The 14903-nt window shown below is 43.4% G+C and overlaps 1 protein-coding gene across 1 annotated transcript in view; it reads left to right on the forward strand.

Annotated features, from left to right (window-relative positions):
- Nucleotides 1-9233, forward strand: part of GCLC (glutamate-cysteine ligase catalytic subunit) — a 31950-nt gene extending 22717 nt beyond the window's left edge. Inside the window, exons 12-16 of the mRNA XM_084284898.1 lie at nt 690-794; nt 3559-3640; nt 3736-3839; nt 3944-4064; nt 7507-9233. Of these exons, the coding sequence (XP_084141024.1) occupies nt 690-794; nt 3559-3640; nt 3736-3839; nt 3944-4064; nt 7507-7712 (618 nt within the window). The 3' untranslated portion in view covers nt 7713-9233. The remainder of the gene's footprint in view (nt 1-689; nt 795-3558; nt 3641-3735; nt 3840-3943; nt 4065-7506) is intronic.
- Nucleotides 9234-14903: the final 5670 nt, after the last annotated feature.

Genomic DNA, 14903 nt, shown 5'->3' on the forward strand with positions numbered 1-14903 from the left:
GGAAGAGTATGGGGCCTGCTGTCATCAAGTGTCAGGCCCTTATTACTTATGCTGTGTTTTCTCCCCTCTGAATTGCCAGACGCAAATGAACTGGACAGCAGTGTTTAATCAGACACGGACTGTGGGAATGCGACTGACAGGAGAATCCACTGTAGCACAGCAAAGCATGCTAATGGATTTGGGGTGATGGGGAAAGGAATTAGGCTTGTACTAAAGCTATTGCAAACAAAGAGCCATTTAGTTTCCAGGGACCTTATTTATCCAGTACTTCTGTTGGTACTGAACAATTCCACAGTCACTATTTTGTGTTTTGGAAGTGCTTTTATTTTATAGCTGTCTATTTCAGAGCTGTCTGAACTGAATCCCCTAAGTAGAAATTTAAAAGCTGTTCTGCATTTGTAATTACACAGAGAGCCCAAAGATGCAAGTTACTAGCCTTTTGAAACACAAGTGTGCTTTGGCATTGGATTAAAGGGTTGAGCTTGTTGAAGTGTGTGCACTGCGTTGTGCATTTGAAGGCCTTGATTCCAGTATGTACATCACCATCTCTGCTAGTAGTGTGTGTGTGTGTGAATACAAGTATCAACATGAGTGCTTGAGTCACACTTTTAAACTCTCCCAGATAGCCATCTAATTCTATGAGCATGTTCCCACTAGAGTAATTCAGTCTCTAATCCTTTCATGTCTAGGTCCAGTTAACAGACTTCGAAAACTCTGCATACGTTGTGTTTGTGGTACTGCTAACCAGAGTGATTCTGTCATACAAACTGGATTTTCTCATTCCTTTGTCCAAGGTAGGTGTGAAAGGTCAGATGTACTAGAGCTAATTGCAAAATATTTGTATCCCAGTTGATTGTTATCCTCTGCAAGCTAGGAATTAATATTTGTACACTTTCAGAACAGTCATTTTTTTCAGACAGTTTTCATCTGGACCAGTAATTGGCATCAACTTCACTTCTACAGTATATTAAAAAAATACTACTATCTAATGGCATTAAGCTTTACAGACAAATGGTTAGCTTTCTCCCATTTGCATTTTATGGTTCCATTAAAAATGTCTGATGGACCATTATTTATAAACTGTTCACAGAAATTTTTAAGCTATCAGAAGCAAGAATGTCTTACCTGTTCTTAGAAGAAATAATCTGAATTTAGCCTTCAGCTTTTAGCAGTAAGAAAATTTGCTGCATCTTCTCTTTGTTCCTCTTACACAAAGCCAAAATATGTTTGCCAAAGGTACTTCAACATAAATTATAAAACTATTTTTTTTCAGGTTGCCAAAGTTGACTTTTCCATGTTTGCTTTCCCACCAAGATCCACCTTTCCAGCAGCTTACACAAATTCATGCCTCCTTGTTCTTTCTTCACTTTTTCCTTTTGACTTACATATTTAAAAATTTGGCATTGTATTAAATTTATTCTCCCGGTAATAATTTTCATTTGTGCCATCCAGTGCTGGTGGCCAGGTACTTTAGCTGTCCTCCTAAGTTTATCTTGTTGTCTTGCATCCAGAGCAAGAATAAAAGTTAAACTTCAGGCATCTGTTCTAGTGCAAGTTCTGGAAAGGGAGGAAGGAATAAATAGTGTATAAGCTTTGCTGAAGAAATGTTATCACAGTTGCCAAATGAAACAGGTCTGTGGAGAGTTTGTCATTCTTTTTTTCACAAAAGTATTACGCCATTGCCTTCATGTCAACTGCAAACTCTTTCTGCAGACCTGCTGCTGCATTTCAGTGAGCAGTAGCCACGCAGTACTGTTCTTTTCCTATTTGGTTGCTGTGAGGCTTCATGCTTGTTTAGTGAAAGCTGAACAAAATATTTCCCTGAAGCCCTGCCTGCTGCTGATGGTGGAATTTCTGTGGGGAAAAGTAATCTGTGGAGGCTAAAACTATAACTTCCTTAGTTATTTATTTTAATGTGGCTATGGCCTATATCTCACATTATTTATATCTTGCTTTTGTTTGGGTGAGAGGGAAAGAAGCTGAGCACATTCAGTGTTACTCAGTATTGAAAACAGATACTCTGGATTCTGGTCACAACTGCAACTAGCCATGCAAAATTTGTTTTTTCCTTAATATTGGCCTCACAATTGCTGAACTGTTTTGAAGGAAACCGTCTTTGTACGCCTTCCGGAGGCACCTGACCAGAAAATACCTTTTTAAAGGCGTAGTCCTGCAATGTTACAGGTGACTTTAAAGAAGATCTTGTACAGCAGAAGATTTTTGACAGGCTGTGTAACAAAAAACACTGCCGATGCTGGCTGTGGCGTAGCAATAGTCCTGATGCTTTTCTAATGGTTTTAATCAAAACGGAGAAAAAAACTGAAGTTGCCAGTTAACAACTATATATATATGGTATGATTACTGTAATGGTCTATTTCTGTATGAAATCATACTAACACCACAAAGAGAAATTCTCTTCCTTATGTTGGGGAGTTCAGATTTCATACTTAATACAGTAGATTAGCACTTACAGTTCACAGTTATGTTAAGTGGGATGTCTTAAAAGTGCAAAAATCTTAACTAATGAACACGAGTTATGACCAAAAAAGAGCTTGGGTGCAGGAAAAATGTGAAGAGTTCTTGATGGAGAAACCAAATTGAGCCTGCCAAGCAATTTAGCAGGTAATGCAACACCAAATTGCACAACCATTGGTAAACCCACCTCTTAAAATTAAAAGAATAAAGGATTATGGGGCTGATCTTTTCTGTCTGAGTACTATTGTATTTCAGTTAGCTAGTTGTGTAAACAAATTTCATAATACAGCATGAACAAAACCAGGCTTTTGAAAAACAAAGCTTTGAAAGGCAAGAGTTAAGATTTTATTTCCATTAGAGGTGGAGCAAAGAATTCAGCAAATTGTATCCCTTCTTCTAAAGACAACATAGTAAAGCTAGCATCCCAAAGCAAAGTGCTGTTAATTCCAAAAGAACATTCCTGTTAAAAAAAAAAAAAAAAAAACTTGGACAAAATCTGTCTGGAAACTTATGAGCAGTGCTTTGTACTTTGTAGACTTTTTGGGAAGCCTGTAACTTAGAACTACTTTATTAGCAGTTTGTTTAACAGATGTTCAGGTACGGGATAGATATAATTCTCATACAATGTTACTGGGATTCTGTTTCTGAAAGTTTTTTTTTTTTTCAAATTCAGCATTAACTTTTCTAAAGATTTCATTGATTTTGTTAATAAAAGCAACAAACTATTGCTAGGAAAGTGGCAGTTTCTTCATCTGTACTCATTTAGGTTGCATCTGAATATGCAAAGAACTTTAAGGTGGGATGCAACCTGTTGCCTGTTTTCAGTCCAACTTAAAAGCTTAGCATGGCATGTTCTAACATTATATATCACCTTTTCTGCTGAAGAGACCTAGGTTTATAGAATGTGATCTCCTCATGGTTTTGCACAGGAAATAAAAAAAAACTCTCTCCAGAGTTTAGCCTTCTGGGGTGAGATAATAAAAAACATAGGGGATATTTCAGTTAATAAGACCAAAATGTGAGGGCTTGGAGAATCCTAATTTTCAAAAGTATCACAAATCTCTGCAATATTTCTTTTTCCAGGTGGATGAAAATATGAAGGTGGCCCAGAAAAGAGATGCTGTCCGTCAGGGAATGTTTTACTTCAGAAAGGATATTTGCAAAGGTATCCCAGCGAGTGATCTGGCAACATAGTTGTTGATGATTAGTGTATCTCTTGCCTTCTAACTGCTGCTTCCTTTCCCTTTGTCACTTATAAAGGTGGAAATGTCGTCGTGGATGGATGTGGCTCTGCGCAGAATGGGACAGGCACAGACACAGAAGAGTACATCCTAATGAGCATCGATACAATTATCAATGGGAAGGTCATAACCTCTTCTACCTGGAACACACAACCTCTTCCCCTCCTCTCCATCCTCTCAGAAATCTGATCAACCATGTTTCATGTTAACTGTGTTCTCCTATACAGGAGGGAGTCTTTCCTGGTTTGATCCCAATTTTGAATTCTTACCTTGAAAATATGGAAGTGGACGTGGACACAAGATGCACCATCCTAAACTACCTGAAGTTAATAAAAAAGAGAGCATCTGGTATGTTTGACACTTTCAGACATCTGTTTTCCTGGCATTTTTCTATTTAGAAAGTAATTGGGATATTCTCTAACTATCAGTTGGTAAAACTGGTGGCAACTGTGGCTGTCTGGGCAAGTGCTGAATCGTGGGAGCAAAGGACTGGAATGTGTTCTCTGGCTTATATTTGGTCCTGTTTAATTCTGATCCTAAGTGTTTCATGATCTATTTAGGACTTAAATCAGGAGTAATTGTTACACTACCCCCGAAGCTGCAATTATATCTCCAAGACTTTTTTCAGCACTGCTGCTTTTGCCAGTGTACTGTCTATGTTGTAGTAGTTTGTACATAAACTACTCAATCCCTTTTTCCTGGAACTCAAATGTTTTAAGGGTATAGGAGGCTGGGTCTGATAGCCAGGTAATTGGTGCAGTTCCTAAACATGCTGGCATTAAGTTGGATTAAGCTCTGATATGCCAGAGCACAGGGCCTTGTCTTTAGCTCCCCAATAAGACAGCCCTTCTGGAAGTAGTGAAATGCCTTCAGGTCAAAGTAAACCAGGCCCTTTCCCTGCCCTTCTCTTGCTGCAGTGTTTTCCCAGATAGGTGGTATAATGACTTCTTATGCTGCTCCTTAAAATGCAACAGTATCCTGAATAGGAGATGCAGGCTAAATGCTTTCATTCAAAACCGGGCACATGGCAGCTTTATACTGATGTGTAAATCTCTCATGTGCCTTTCTTGCTGTAAGTTTATCTAGACAGTTAATTTTAGTCTTAAAAGTTGAGACACGGATTTTTATTTATGATGCATTCATTGGTTTTAAATGTTGTATTCCTTTTCAATTCTTGGTAATTGCTGTAGAGCCTTCTACATAAAGACATTTTTAAAGGTGAGATGAAAATCAGGACTCTTCCTTGTCTGGTAATTTAATACTTTAGTAGCACTTCAGAATGCTAACAAGTTGTAATTAATTCCTGCTTGCACTGAAAATGTTCTGTCCTAAGGCTGCTTGTTTGCAGGAGGCTTCTGTCCCTCAGATAACACAGCCCAGGGATTTGATGCCTGGCTTAACAGAGGGAGAGAGGAAAGAAACTGGCAGGTAGAAAACATCTGAGGCACATCAACCCTCAAAGTAGCAATGCTTCAAAAATACTTTTTTTTAAAATATTTTTCATTCAGAAAAATGCTGCTGGGAAAAAAAAAAAAGGAATGCAATGGTATAAAGTTTTTTTTTCTTTTTTGTTTGTGAAGAGCTAATTGCCCAGGCTCAGCCCTGTGTCACAGGTGTTCCCATTCCAAAGAACCTCTGCTTTGTGATGTGAAGCTGTGGACCCTGCAGAAGTCACCTTTTAGACTTACACAGATGTAGAAGGTCCGAGGACAAATAGTCTAGGGTGTATATCTTAACTCTAAGCTTGAAATAATTGTTAAGTAAAGCTTCATAAGAACAACAATACACAGAATAAGAAGCATTAGGCGTCATGTTACTGTGCCATATTTCTCAGTCATGAGCTCTGGATTTTTCTGGTGAACCATTGATCTGAAATCAAATGTTCCTGAATTGCCGGCTGTCTAGCATGGGACATGTCCACAGAACAGCCACTTGTCACATTACTCTCCTCAAACGGTGAACACAGAGCACTTGTGAGAGTTGAATGCTGGTGCCCTAGCTGCTGAGGATTTAACCTTGCCCTGGCATAGTTTGTTGGTCACTTCTTTCACAGCATGGTTAGGAATTGCCCTGCCTGGTCTCAATGTAGCTGCTCTGTGACTGTCACCACGCTCAGTGAGACTACAGATGTGCTAGGCAAGCAGCAGCTGCTGACCACCACCAAGTGCTACAGAAAGTAGTGTTAGGATGAGCTGCAGCAGGTTATCCTTGTGCTGGCTCGCTCTGGCTGTCTGCAGCATGGGCATTTTTATATTTTTGCAGCCATAGGTAGCACAGTTAGCATGGTGCCTGATAACAGCTCACAAACATGGTTTCCACAATCTCTGTCAGATCCATCTTGAAGCAACTATATTTTTGTTCCCACAAAGTCAAAAAAAAATGCCACAATTTTATTATATGCTCTTTGAAAAAAAATTATTTCCTTTATTTTTTATGTTTAAATGTGCTTCCCAATAACTTCATTATAGGGCTTCTGGTTCCTGCACTGTGGGATGATAATGTCTATTATCATTGTTTCTATTCACTTTTGATCAATGTTGATGATTGTGCAAGCTTCTCAAAATCTCTTCCATCCTTGAGATACTCTTTGTCCTTTCTTTCTCCACTTGGAAGTCGTCTTAAATGTTTGTCAGTCTGTGGTGCTTTTTTCCTGATTCTAGTATACTCTTTTTGAGAACTTCATGAGGAGTTCAAGGTGAAGTTTTACACAGTTTTATACAGATGTATAGAGCTAGAAACCATGTCATTTATTGTCGGTGGAGAGTGGTGGGGCTGTGTGACCACCAGGTGTCAGTGTTGTATGAGCTTCACAGCATTGGGAGTGCAGGAATGTCTCTTGTTATGCTCTGCTCATCTCCTGGCCTCGCTGATTTTTCTTGCAAGCCCTCTGCTTCTGACTTGTTTGAGAGCTTCCTCTCACGTTTTTAGTGCTTTCACCAAATGTGCCTTGCATATTTTTCTTCTGCCCCTTTTTTATATAGAAGTGGATAACATTGGCTTCATTTGTTTAAAAACATGACTTGTTTTTTGAGGATGTTTTTATTTCTAATAACTTTCCATATTACACTTTCCTTTCTTGTTCTTTTCATAATTTTTCTTATTTGTGTTAGGATGCCTCTGTTCAAAACCACTCATAGGATATCTTCAAGTAGTACTGATGACACATTGGATGCTTTTTACTTTGTTTGTTCATCCTTGCTTTCCCTAACTTGATTCCTTTTGTTTTTTAATAATATTCTTAAGAAAAAAAGTGTAGTAGAAGCCTGCGGCTCTTTCCTCTCTCTAATAAGGGAGCAGTAAAAGTTTAGCTAGGCTCTTCAAGCAATGTCTTACCTCCAGAGTTACCTTAAACTTGTACTGGTGGAGGTTTCCTTACGGATGCTGTGTGCAGGAGCAAGGTTCAGCTCCCTAAGCACTGACATCCAGCTGGCCTCCAGCTGCTACCTGTTGAGAAATCAGGTCTCCAGCAAGTGGTGGGTGTCACCTCGTGACCCTGAATAGAAGGCAGTAACACCTGCTGCAACAGCTGGGTGTGACACTTCTCTCTGCTCTGTCTCATTTAAAGAGCTGAAAGTTTGAAGATCATACCAGATAAGTGAGTTTTGGACTATCAGTGATATGTCAGCTGAAGTATACTTGAAGTTTAGTCATTGTATAGCAAAAAAATACACATAGGAGCATGTTTCCTAAAAATATAGGCTATTCACTAATTGTGTATGTAACGCACACAACGCTTTTACTGCTAAATTAGATGTGTAAACTGTGAAATTTGGCTTGATCTTGCCCACAGGAGAGCTGATGACAGTCGCCCGCTGGATGAGGGAGTTCATCGCACAGCATCCAGACTACAAGCAAGACAGCGTGATAACGGATGAGATGAATTACAGCCTTATCTGGAAGTGCAACCAGATCGCACAAGGCCAGGCGGAGTGCCCTGAACTATTGGGGGTAGGATTTAACAAGAAACAAAGCGGAAACAAAACCGGCTCCTTGTAATGAATGTTTCTCAGATATTAGAGAGTTCAAGCCTTTCAGCAAAGCACTAGCTAAGATACTGTGAATCTGATACAGCTTCATGGTGTGAAGACCAAAACAGGGATACTGCACTATAAAATGGGCCAATCTGCCTAAATATTCATTTAAGGCATCCTAAATAGGGCATATTCTTATTGTTAAGGTTTATACAATGTACATGTAAATAGTAAAATATTTTTATGATTAACATCAATGTATTTTAATAAGCATTGTATCTAAAGTTATTGTGAATTAGCTTGTAACTTTTTTATGCTTATTCTAGAAAGAAAAATTGTCCTGGACAGCTTTGTAAATGTAATGGTACTTGTATATTATATGCATTCCAGTTACTGAATGTTTACTGTAATTTTTTTAATCTGGAATGTGCTGAGTAATCTACCTTATTGTGTAAGAAAAAAAAAACTTTTGGACCTACCTGCTTCACAGAGACTTCTTCCTTCCATTCTGGTTTTGAAAGTATGTAAGAACAGATAACTGCATGTGCATCAACTTTCTCAATCTCTACAACAGTTTCTCAGTTGCCACAAGACCTGCATCCAGTCATAGAGTGTAAAACTGGGAGGAAGAGATCAATCTTTATTCAGATAACACAACTCTGCCTGTCTCCTGATAACTGTAGTCTTAGGTAAGGGCTGCCCTGTGGTTTAGTAACCTGCATTTCCCGCAGCAAAGGACTAACATGAAGACATCTCCCTGTAGCAGCATCATTTTTATCCCTCACAAGTATGTTGTTATGGTTCAGAAGCTTGCCTGAGTGTTTCTTTATGTTTTAACAAAAAACAGTAAGCGGGGAGAGGCAGTGAAAGAGAGGAATAATTGGGAAGCAAACATAAAGATCTCTACAAGGATAGCACAGACAACTGCTCTGGACTGTGGCACTGCTCCCACGTTACTGCAGTTAACAGCAACCGCAGCATAAAACCAAGGACCTTCTGGTTCTTCCTAAAGCTCGAGTTTCTCATTTGTCTTTTTATTAAAATATGTCAGCAAGTTTATTTCTGACAAGGTACTTCATGTAGCTAGCTGAGGTACCATGGAGCTGTGGGTATGGGCAACTTAATCCCTTCTATAAAGCAGATAAAGGAAATCATGGAGTGTACTAATCCTTTGGATTGGGAGCCAGTGCTGGGAGTGACTGTAGCATATTTAAAATTTAGCCATTGCAAGTGTAAATAAAGCAAATTAATGGTCCCTTTTTAATTTAGCTTCTTAACTGACTCCTAAAAGTGAATTGCAAAGCTTAATGCAAGCATATATAATTACCTAAGGTGTAATAATTTTTACAAACAACTAATGGAGAAACTGCAATGAAGAGGTGCACTAAGAAGAAGCTTTTATGTACTGACATTAGAATTTGTTCTGTGTTCACAGGTGTGCTTTAGAGAATAAAATGCTTTTTTTCTGCAGTGGTGAATTTGTTTTAATCAAGATGTAGGCATATGCTAATTTAGTTTCTGTAATAAGGAAATAAAAATAAAATTTGCAGTATGTGTTGGTCACTTGCATCAGTTGAACCCCTGTGCTCAGATTCAAAGAAGCAGAAGAGCTGCATGTGGAGCAAGCAGAGCTCGTGTAAGCCAGACTTTGGTTTTGTACAGTGAAACTTCTCAGGACTGGTGGCCGAAGTTTTATTAGCTGTTGTCCTGGCACTTAAAAGCCCTGAGTTGTGGTGTCCAATGTGTTGCGTTCATAGTTCCAGAAAGGATGGGAAAGGCTGGACACGAGGCTGCTGCTCCTTTATTAAGGTGTCTGTGGTTGCTGGATGAGGAGCTCAGGTATGTGCCCCAGCCTGTTCTAGGCGTGTGGTGAAGGCCCTGGGGCAGCGCGCAGTTGCTGCAGGAAGGGCAGGCTTTGAATAAGCCCTTGGAGACGAGCCTGCGGTGTCTTCGCCCACTCAGAGGTGGAGAAGCAAGCCCTAGGCCAAGCTGGTGCTGGCAGGCTCTGGCTGACCTTCAGCACAAAGCACGAGACGCTGCCTCAAGTTATGGATTTGGGAATTTGGGTCCTGCGGTCACCAGGTGCTCTCATGGAGATACTGACTCCTCCGCAAAGGGAGGGGAAGAAGCACAGAGCACCCGAGGTGAAAGGTGGTTGGTTCCTTATCCCAAAACTCTATTAACGTGGTGATCTTTGCATTTCCCATAAACACTACAATGCTCTGGCCCCAGTTCAACCACAGTGATTCGACTCTTGCCTTCCACTTGGCTTTCAGCTGGAAGATGTTTTTTCTGATTTCCTGAGGTCTCAACACTATAAACAATACCCTGACAGCCATGTTTTTCTTGACAGTAACCTATGTGAGTACAAGTACCTTTTATTTCCTGAATTATTTTTGCTAAGCTTGTACAATGCCCTAAATCTCCAAAACGTGGCTCACTGTGTGTGTGCATGCACGGAGCAGTGCGAGCACTTTGCTTCTCTGGGAGTGGATGGGGTCAGTTCGTGCAGCCAGCTCCAGAGCTGCTTTCCCACATGGTTTCCCCAATAAACATGTAAATAGCCCTGGGGAAATGTTCCCTTTGGAAACCTAAATGCAACCTCCAGAAGAAAAGTTCAACCGCCCATAAATGCTGTCAATGAATTGAACATCGGGTGAAAATCTACATCTTATGTGAAGTAAGATATTTTCTAAGGTTATATTTCTATAACTTTTCTAAGTCCATGCGTATCTACCTATTAATTTGGCCCTTCAGTTTAATCAAAGCTCTTCCAAAATCTGCCCATTGCATACACCTAGAGGGAAATCTGTAATCATCCCGACAGTGAGAAGGTAAAAATGACTGCGGTGCAGCAAAGGGAGAGAAAGGCCCAGAGACAAGCTGCTAACAGGCATGCTCATGTGTGATGGCTCCTCATTGCTGGCTTCCAAGAGTTTGTTTTTTGGCTAGAAAAATGTTAGTTTATAAATATTGAAGCAACAGCAACTGCTCTTTCTCTGGAGGAAGTCCAAGCTCCTATTAACTGCAATTAGATTAAAAGGAAAGCAGGTTGTTATGAAGATGACAGCACAGATTTTGAGGAAGGCATCCCAAATAGCGCCTTGTCCAAGTGCATAGCAAGGGGTTGTGTTGTGTATGTTGCTCTTGCCCTGGGAGGGTGCAAATTTTATTTTTCTTTGTCCTGCACAAGAAGTAAAATTTGTGTCTAATACCTGTTGATAAATTAAGGGTTCGTTGTTTGTACGTTTCCTGCAATGGTCAGACACTTTTGAGAGCTCTTGTGTTGCTAGAGGCCAGTAATGACATGATTAAATAAAGATGCTGCCAGGCTCGCAGCTCTGCCAGCCCCACTTTCTGCTGCTCAGTGGTGCAAAGTGACCTGAGAGCAGCAGGACACTCACGGCCAAGCTCTCCCTGTTTCGCGGGGGGAGCCCGTGATGACACAGAGCCGCCTGAAGAGGCTCTGGGAATTTATTTAAGGAGAAGGAGAGGTCATGTGCAGAAAAAGAGGCTGGGGGTGGTAGGGAACAGAGCGTGAAGGAGTGAAGCCGAAGAGTCTGAAACCGCCTGCTCCTTCCCATGCTTTGCTTCCCCAGGCAGCAACAGCTGTGCCAGGATGACCTCCGGCTCCCCGGCATTTTTCAGCTCAGTTTATTCCTTCTCTTAAACCACTTACGAGGCTGGGCTCTACACTTCCCAGTCCTTTCCCATGGAAGCACGCACACGCAGGGCCGGACGCCTCACCCCCCCCTCCCCGGTTTACTCACGACATGGGCATTCAGGGGCCGGGAGCTCCGAGTGTTTCTCTTGGCCGTGTAAGGCACTGCGACTCCGTGCCCAGAGCCCATCGTGCAGCTGCCTGATGGAAACCAGGGCGGCGTGCCAGCAAAACCTCCGCACCGCCAGCACCCCGCGGCCTGCCTGGCTCGTACTCAGCCCCCTGGCACCAGCTTGAGAGCCTCCGGATCGAAGCAGCGCGGAAAGGGATGTTACTGGGGGGAGGCCAGGCCTGGGTTGGGTGGCTGGGAGATGTGGCTGCGTGTCCCAGATGTAAACCAGGCTACCAAGCTCCCCGGCCTCTAATTCGTCCCGGGGTGAACGACAGAGATGCACTTTCAACTCTGATGGGGTCCTTAAGTTGTGATGGTGTTAAAATTGTTGGCAAAGCAAAAAATCCCCCAAACAAGCCACAGTCCTCGCTGGGGGTCTGCTCACGACACGGGGAGGGATGAGGTTAGGAAAAGCTCACTGCTAAGCCCAGGGCCAGCCCTAGGTGGCCTCCTAAGTTCAGAGGCAACGCGGTGAGCTGGGAGAGAACATAACTGTCCTGGGAGGAATAAGGAGAAAAACTAAAGAGCCACAGCTTCAGGATTTCAGCTCCAAATCCTCTCTGGATTTTGTCCCCAAGTGTCTGCCCCGATCCAAGTCCCAGCCCATGCTGCTGGCCGTCTCCGGCCGCTTCCCAGCCCTCGCGTGCAGCTCTCCTGGTGGGCTGCAAGAAGGGCAGCCCGTCCCTTCTGGGAGTTTAGTGCAGCTGATTGCATTGCTGAGAGCAAAACTGTCCCCTCTGAGTCAGGCTGCGGAGCTGCCAAGTGCTCCCGGCTGCGGCACACCCGGCTCAGCTCTGCGGGGTGAACCTGGGAGCTCTGCTTTCAAGCACAGTGTAGGGAGGTGCTGCTCTTGAAATGTTCGCTTCTGGACAGCAAACGTCACTTTAGAGATAAATAAATAAATAAAAACAACTCTGTCTAAGGCAGCTCAGAGAATTACTAACTAACGTTTTGCAGATTTTTGTCTTTCCCCCTTTATTTACGGCCAGCCTGACTGGCACAGGTCCCACTGCTTTTGCTGGGCAAGGGCTCGGGCTGGTTTCGGAGTAGCTGTAGGGAAACCCACGGCAGTCTCTGAGGGGGAGAGCAAGTAAGTGCTGGGCTCCCTGACCCCGGGCACATCCCCACCGTGCTGCTGCTTGCACCGTGAGCATCTCAGCGATGTGAAAGGCAGAGCCCAGGCAAGGCAAGGCAGGGCAGGAGGGATTTTTCCGAAGCATCCACAATATCCTGGGAACTTGTTCTGACTTCCCACTTCCCTGTCATCCAGGCACGCGTGGTATCATCAGTATGTGCCTGTTTCCTCTCAGGCTGTGGGGATATGAAGGTGTGGCATGCCTGGGAGAGATGGCAGTCCTGCTGCATCCCTCGGGCTGCAACTCCAGCTTCCAGCAGCACGGCGTGTTTGGCCTTGCCATGAGCTGATGCAACGCGGTGCTTGCCCTGAAGCCGAACCCAGCACTAGAATAAGACATTATTCCTCATCCTGCCTTGGAAAAGCAAAACCCATGCTACAGAAAGGAAACTTGAAGGATTCAAGCTGTGTACCAGAGTATCCAGGGGAAGGCTCTGCCTTCTGTGCTCATGTTTTTATAAAGCTTTGTAACTCTCGGCAAGGTGGACCAGGGTGAGCTGTTCTTCAAGGGGAGAGGAATGCTTCCTCCAGGGCCCTGCTGTCCAGAGGAAGGGACAATCTGCCAGGCACATCACTGTTTGGGATGCCACCAGATCTGGCATCTGTTTCCAGACTTACATCCACCCAGAAAGGGAGTTTTTAATCTTCCTTTTGTCCCAATGCAACCAAAGGAGTTCAGTAGTCTGAAAACTGTGGTAACAGCTTGCTGCAGCCATGTGCAGCTCGAGGCATGAATCGCTGTGCCTCCCATTGATGTGTGACAACTGGAGGCACAGTGTTGGTCCAAACAGACCCTAGAGATGATGTGGTGTGCTGAGTCTGGTGCCCTAATTGCAACTAACATGGTTGATTTTATCTACCGAGCTGCTCTGTCTTTACTGAATTTCCTCAGCCATGCCTGGAGTCTGAGAGAGGTGACCCAGTGACAGCCTCACACACCCATTTCCTACTTTTTATCATGAGAAAATACAGCGTGTACAAATTTGGTCTCATTGACATCTTTCCTCATTGCCATCTTTCACTAGCAGAGCCCACTGGCCGTGAGGACTTGTAATCTGCCAGATGTGTGTTTCTCTGACACCTACACTGAAAAGACATCTGTGAGCTGTGCTGGGGTACCACAGGCTACGTGTGCCTCCCAGGAGGCATTAAAGATGGATTTAATTATCATTAAATCCTAGTGCTGAGCCTTCATGGCATATCTCCAGCGGGAGATGAGCTGCTGTGACAGGCCCTACAACAGGAGCCAGTGATTTAGCAGCTACTTTTCAAAGATCCTTTGATGGGAACTTCCATAACATGAGGTTCCCAGTTCTGTGATGTGATGATTCCTCCCTGGGTAGGGATGGGAGCAAACCTCAGCCACTCCCCTGGAGTTCCCATCAGCTCTTGAACCTAGTCGAGAGGAAATGCAGAGATGTTTCTTAGGGAAGAAGGCTTAGTTTCATCATTACTTCCCACTTTCCCAGCCTTATCTTCTCCCCGGGTAGACTCTCCACCACTGAGTCTCCTGTCCAAGCGCTCCTTTTGCTCCAGCATCAGCTCTGCCTCCTGATTTTGCCTTGACTGCCTGGGAAGAAGGAGGCTGTATGTCCTTCTGCAGCTGCCCTCCAGCAATCCTGCACCAGGAGGAAGCAAACCAGGAGATGGTGACTTCTTCCCGCAGCTGAAGTGACGGAAAAGACAGGAAGAGCTGTGGAGTCAGACACAGGAGTGAGCCACCCGTAGCCCTCTTTGAAACACCTCATTATTTTTTGTTGTTACTCAAGAGGACTCCACAAGGCTTAGGTGGTCTGGACGTGGGAACTGAGGGAGAGGGAAGAGTTTAAATGACCAAGTTCCAACAAGCTCCTTTGTGTGTGTCTTTTTTTTGTCCATGGTTAACCAAAAAAAAGGAAGAAGAAAAAGAGGGAGATGCTGAAGAGTCCCGGTTTGGCCAAACTCAGCTTATCTGTCAGCTAATCTCAAAGGAACAAGCTGAGATTTAATTGTGGGCAGAAGAAGTCTGAAATAGCTGTAAATTGTCTGCCAGGAGACAGGCAAATGAAATTCTGCTTTTATCCAGAGACAGGAGAGACGGCAGACATGGAGGCCCTCAGGGCATATAGGAGAGGTGAGAAGAGGAGGAGAACCCACCAAAGGCAACTTGTTACAGTGGGGAGGTAGCCAGGAGGGAACCCCAGGCTGGGAAGAACTAGAGAAAACCAGGGAAGACTGCAAAATGGAGCAAGGGTGAGGGCGTCTGTGG

Source organism: Netta rufina (genome assembly GCF_964035555.1).
Source record: "Netta rufina genome assembly, chromosome: 3".
Taxonomy (NCBI): domain Eukaryota; kingdom Metazoa; phylum Chordata; class Aves; order Anseriformes; family Anatidae; genus Netta; species Netta rufina.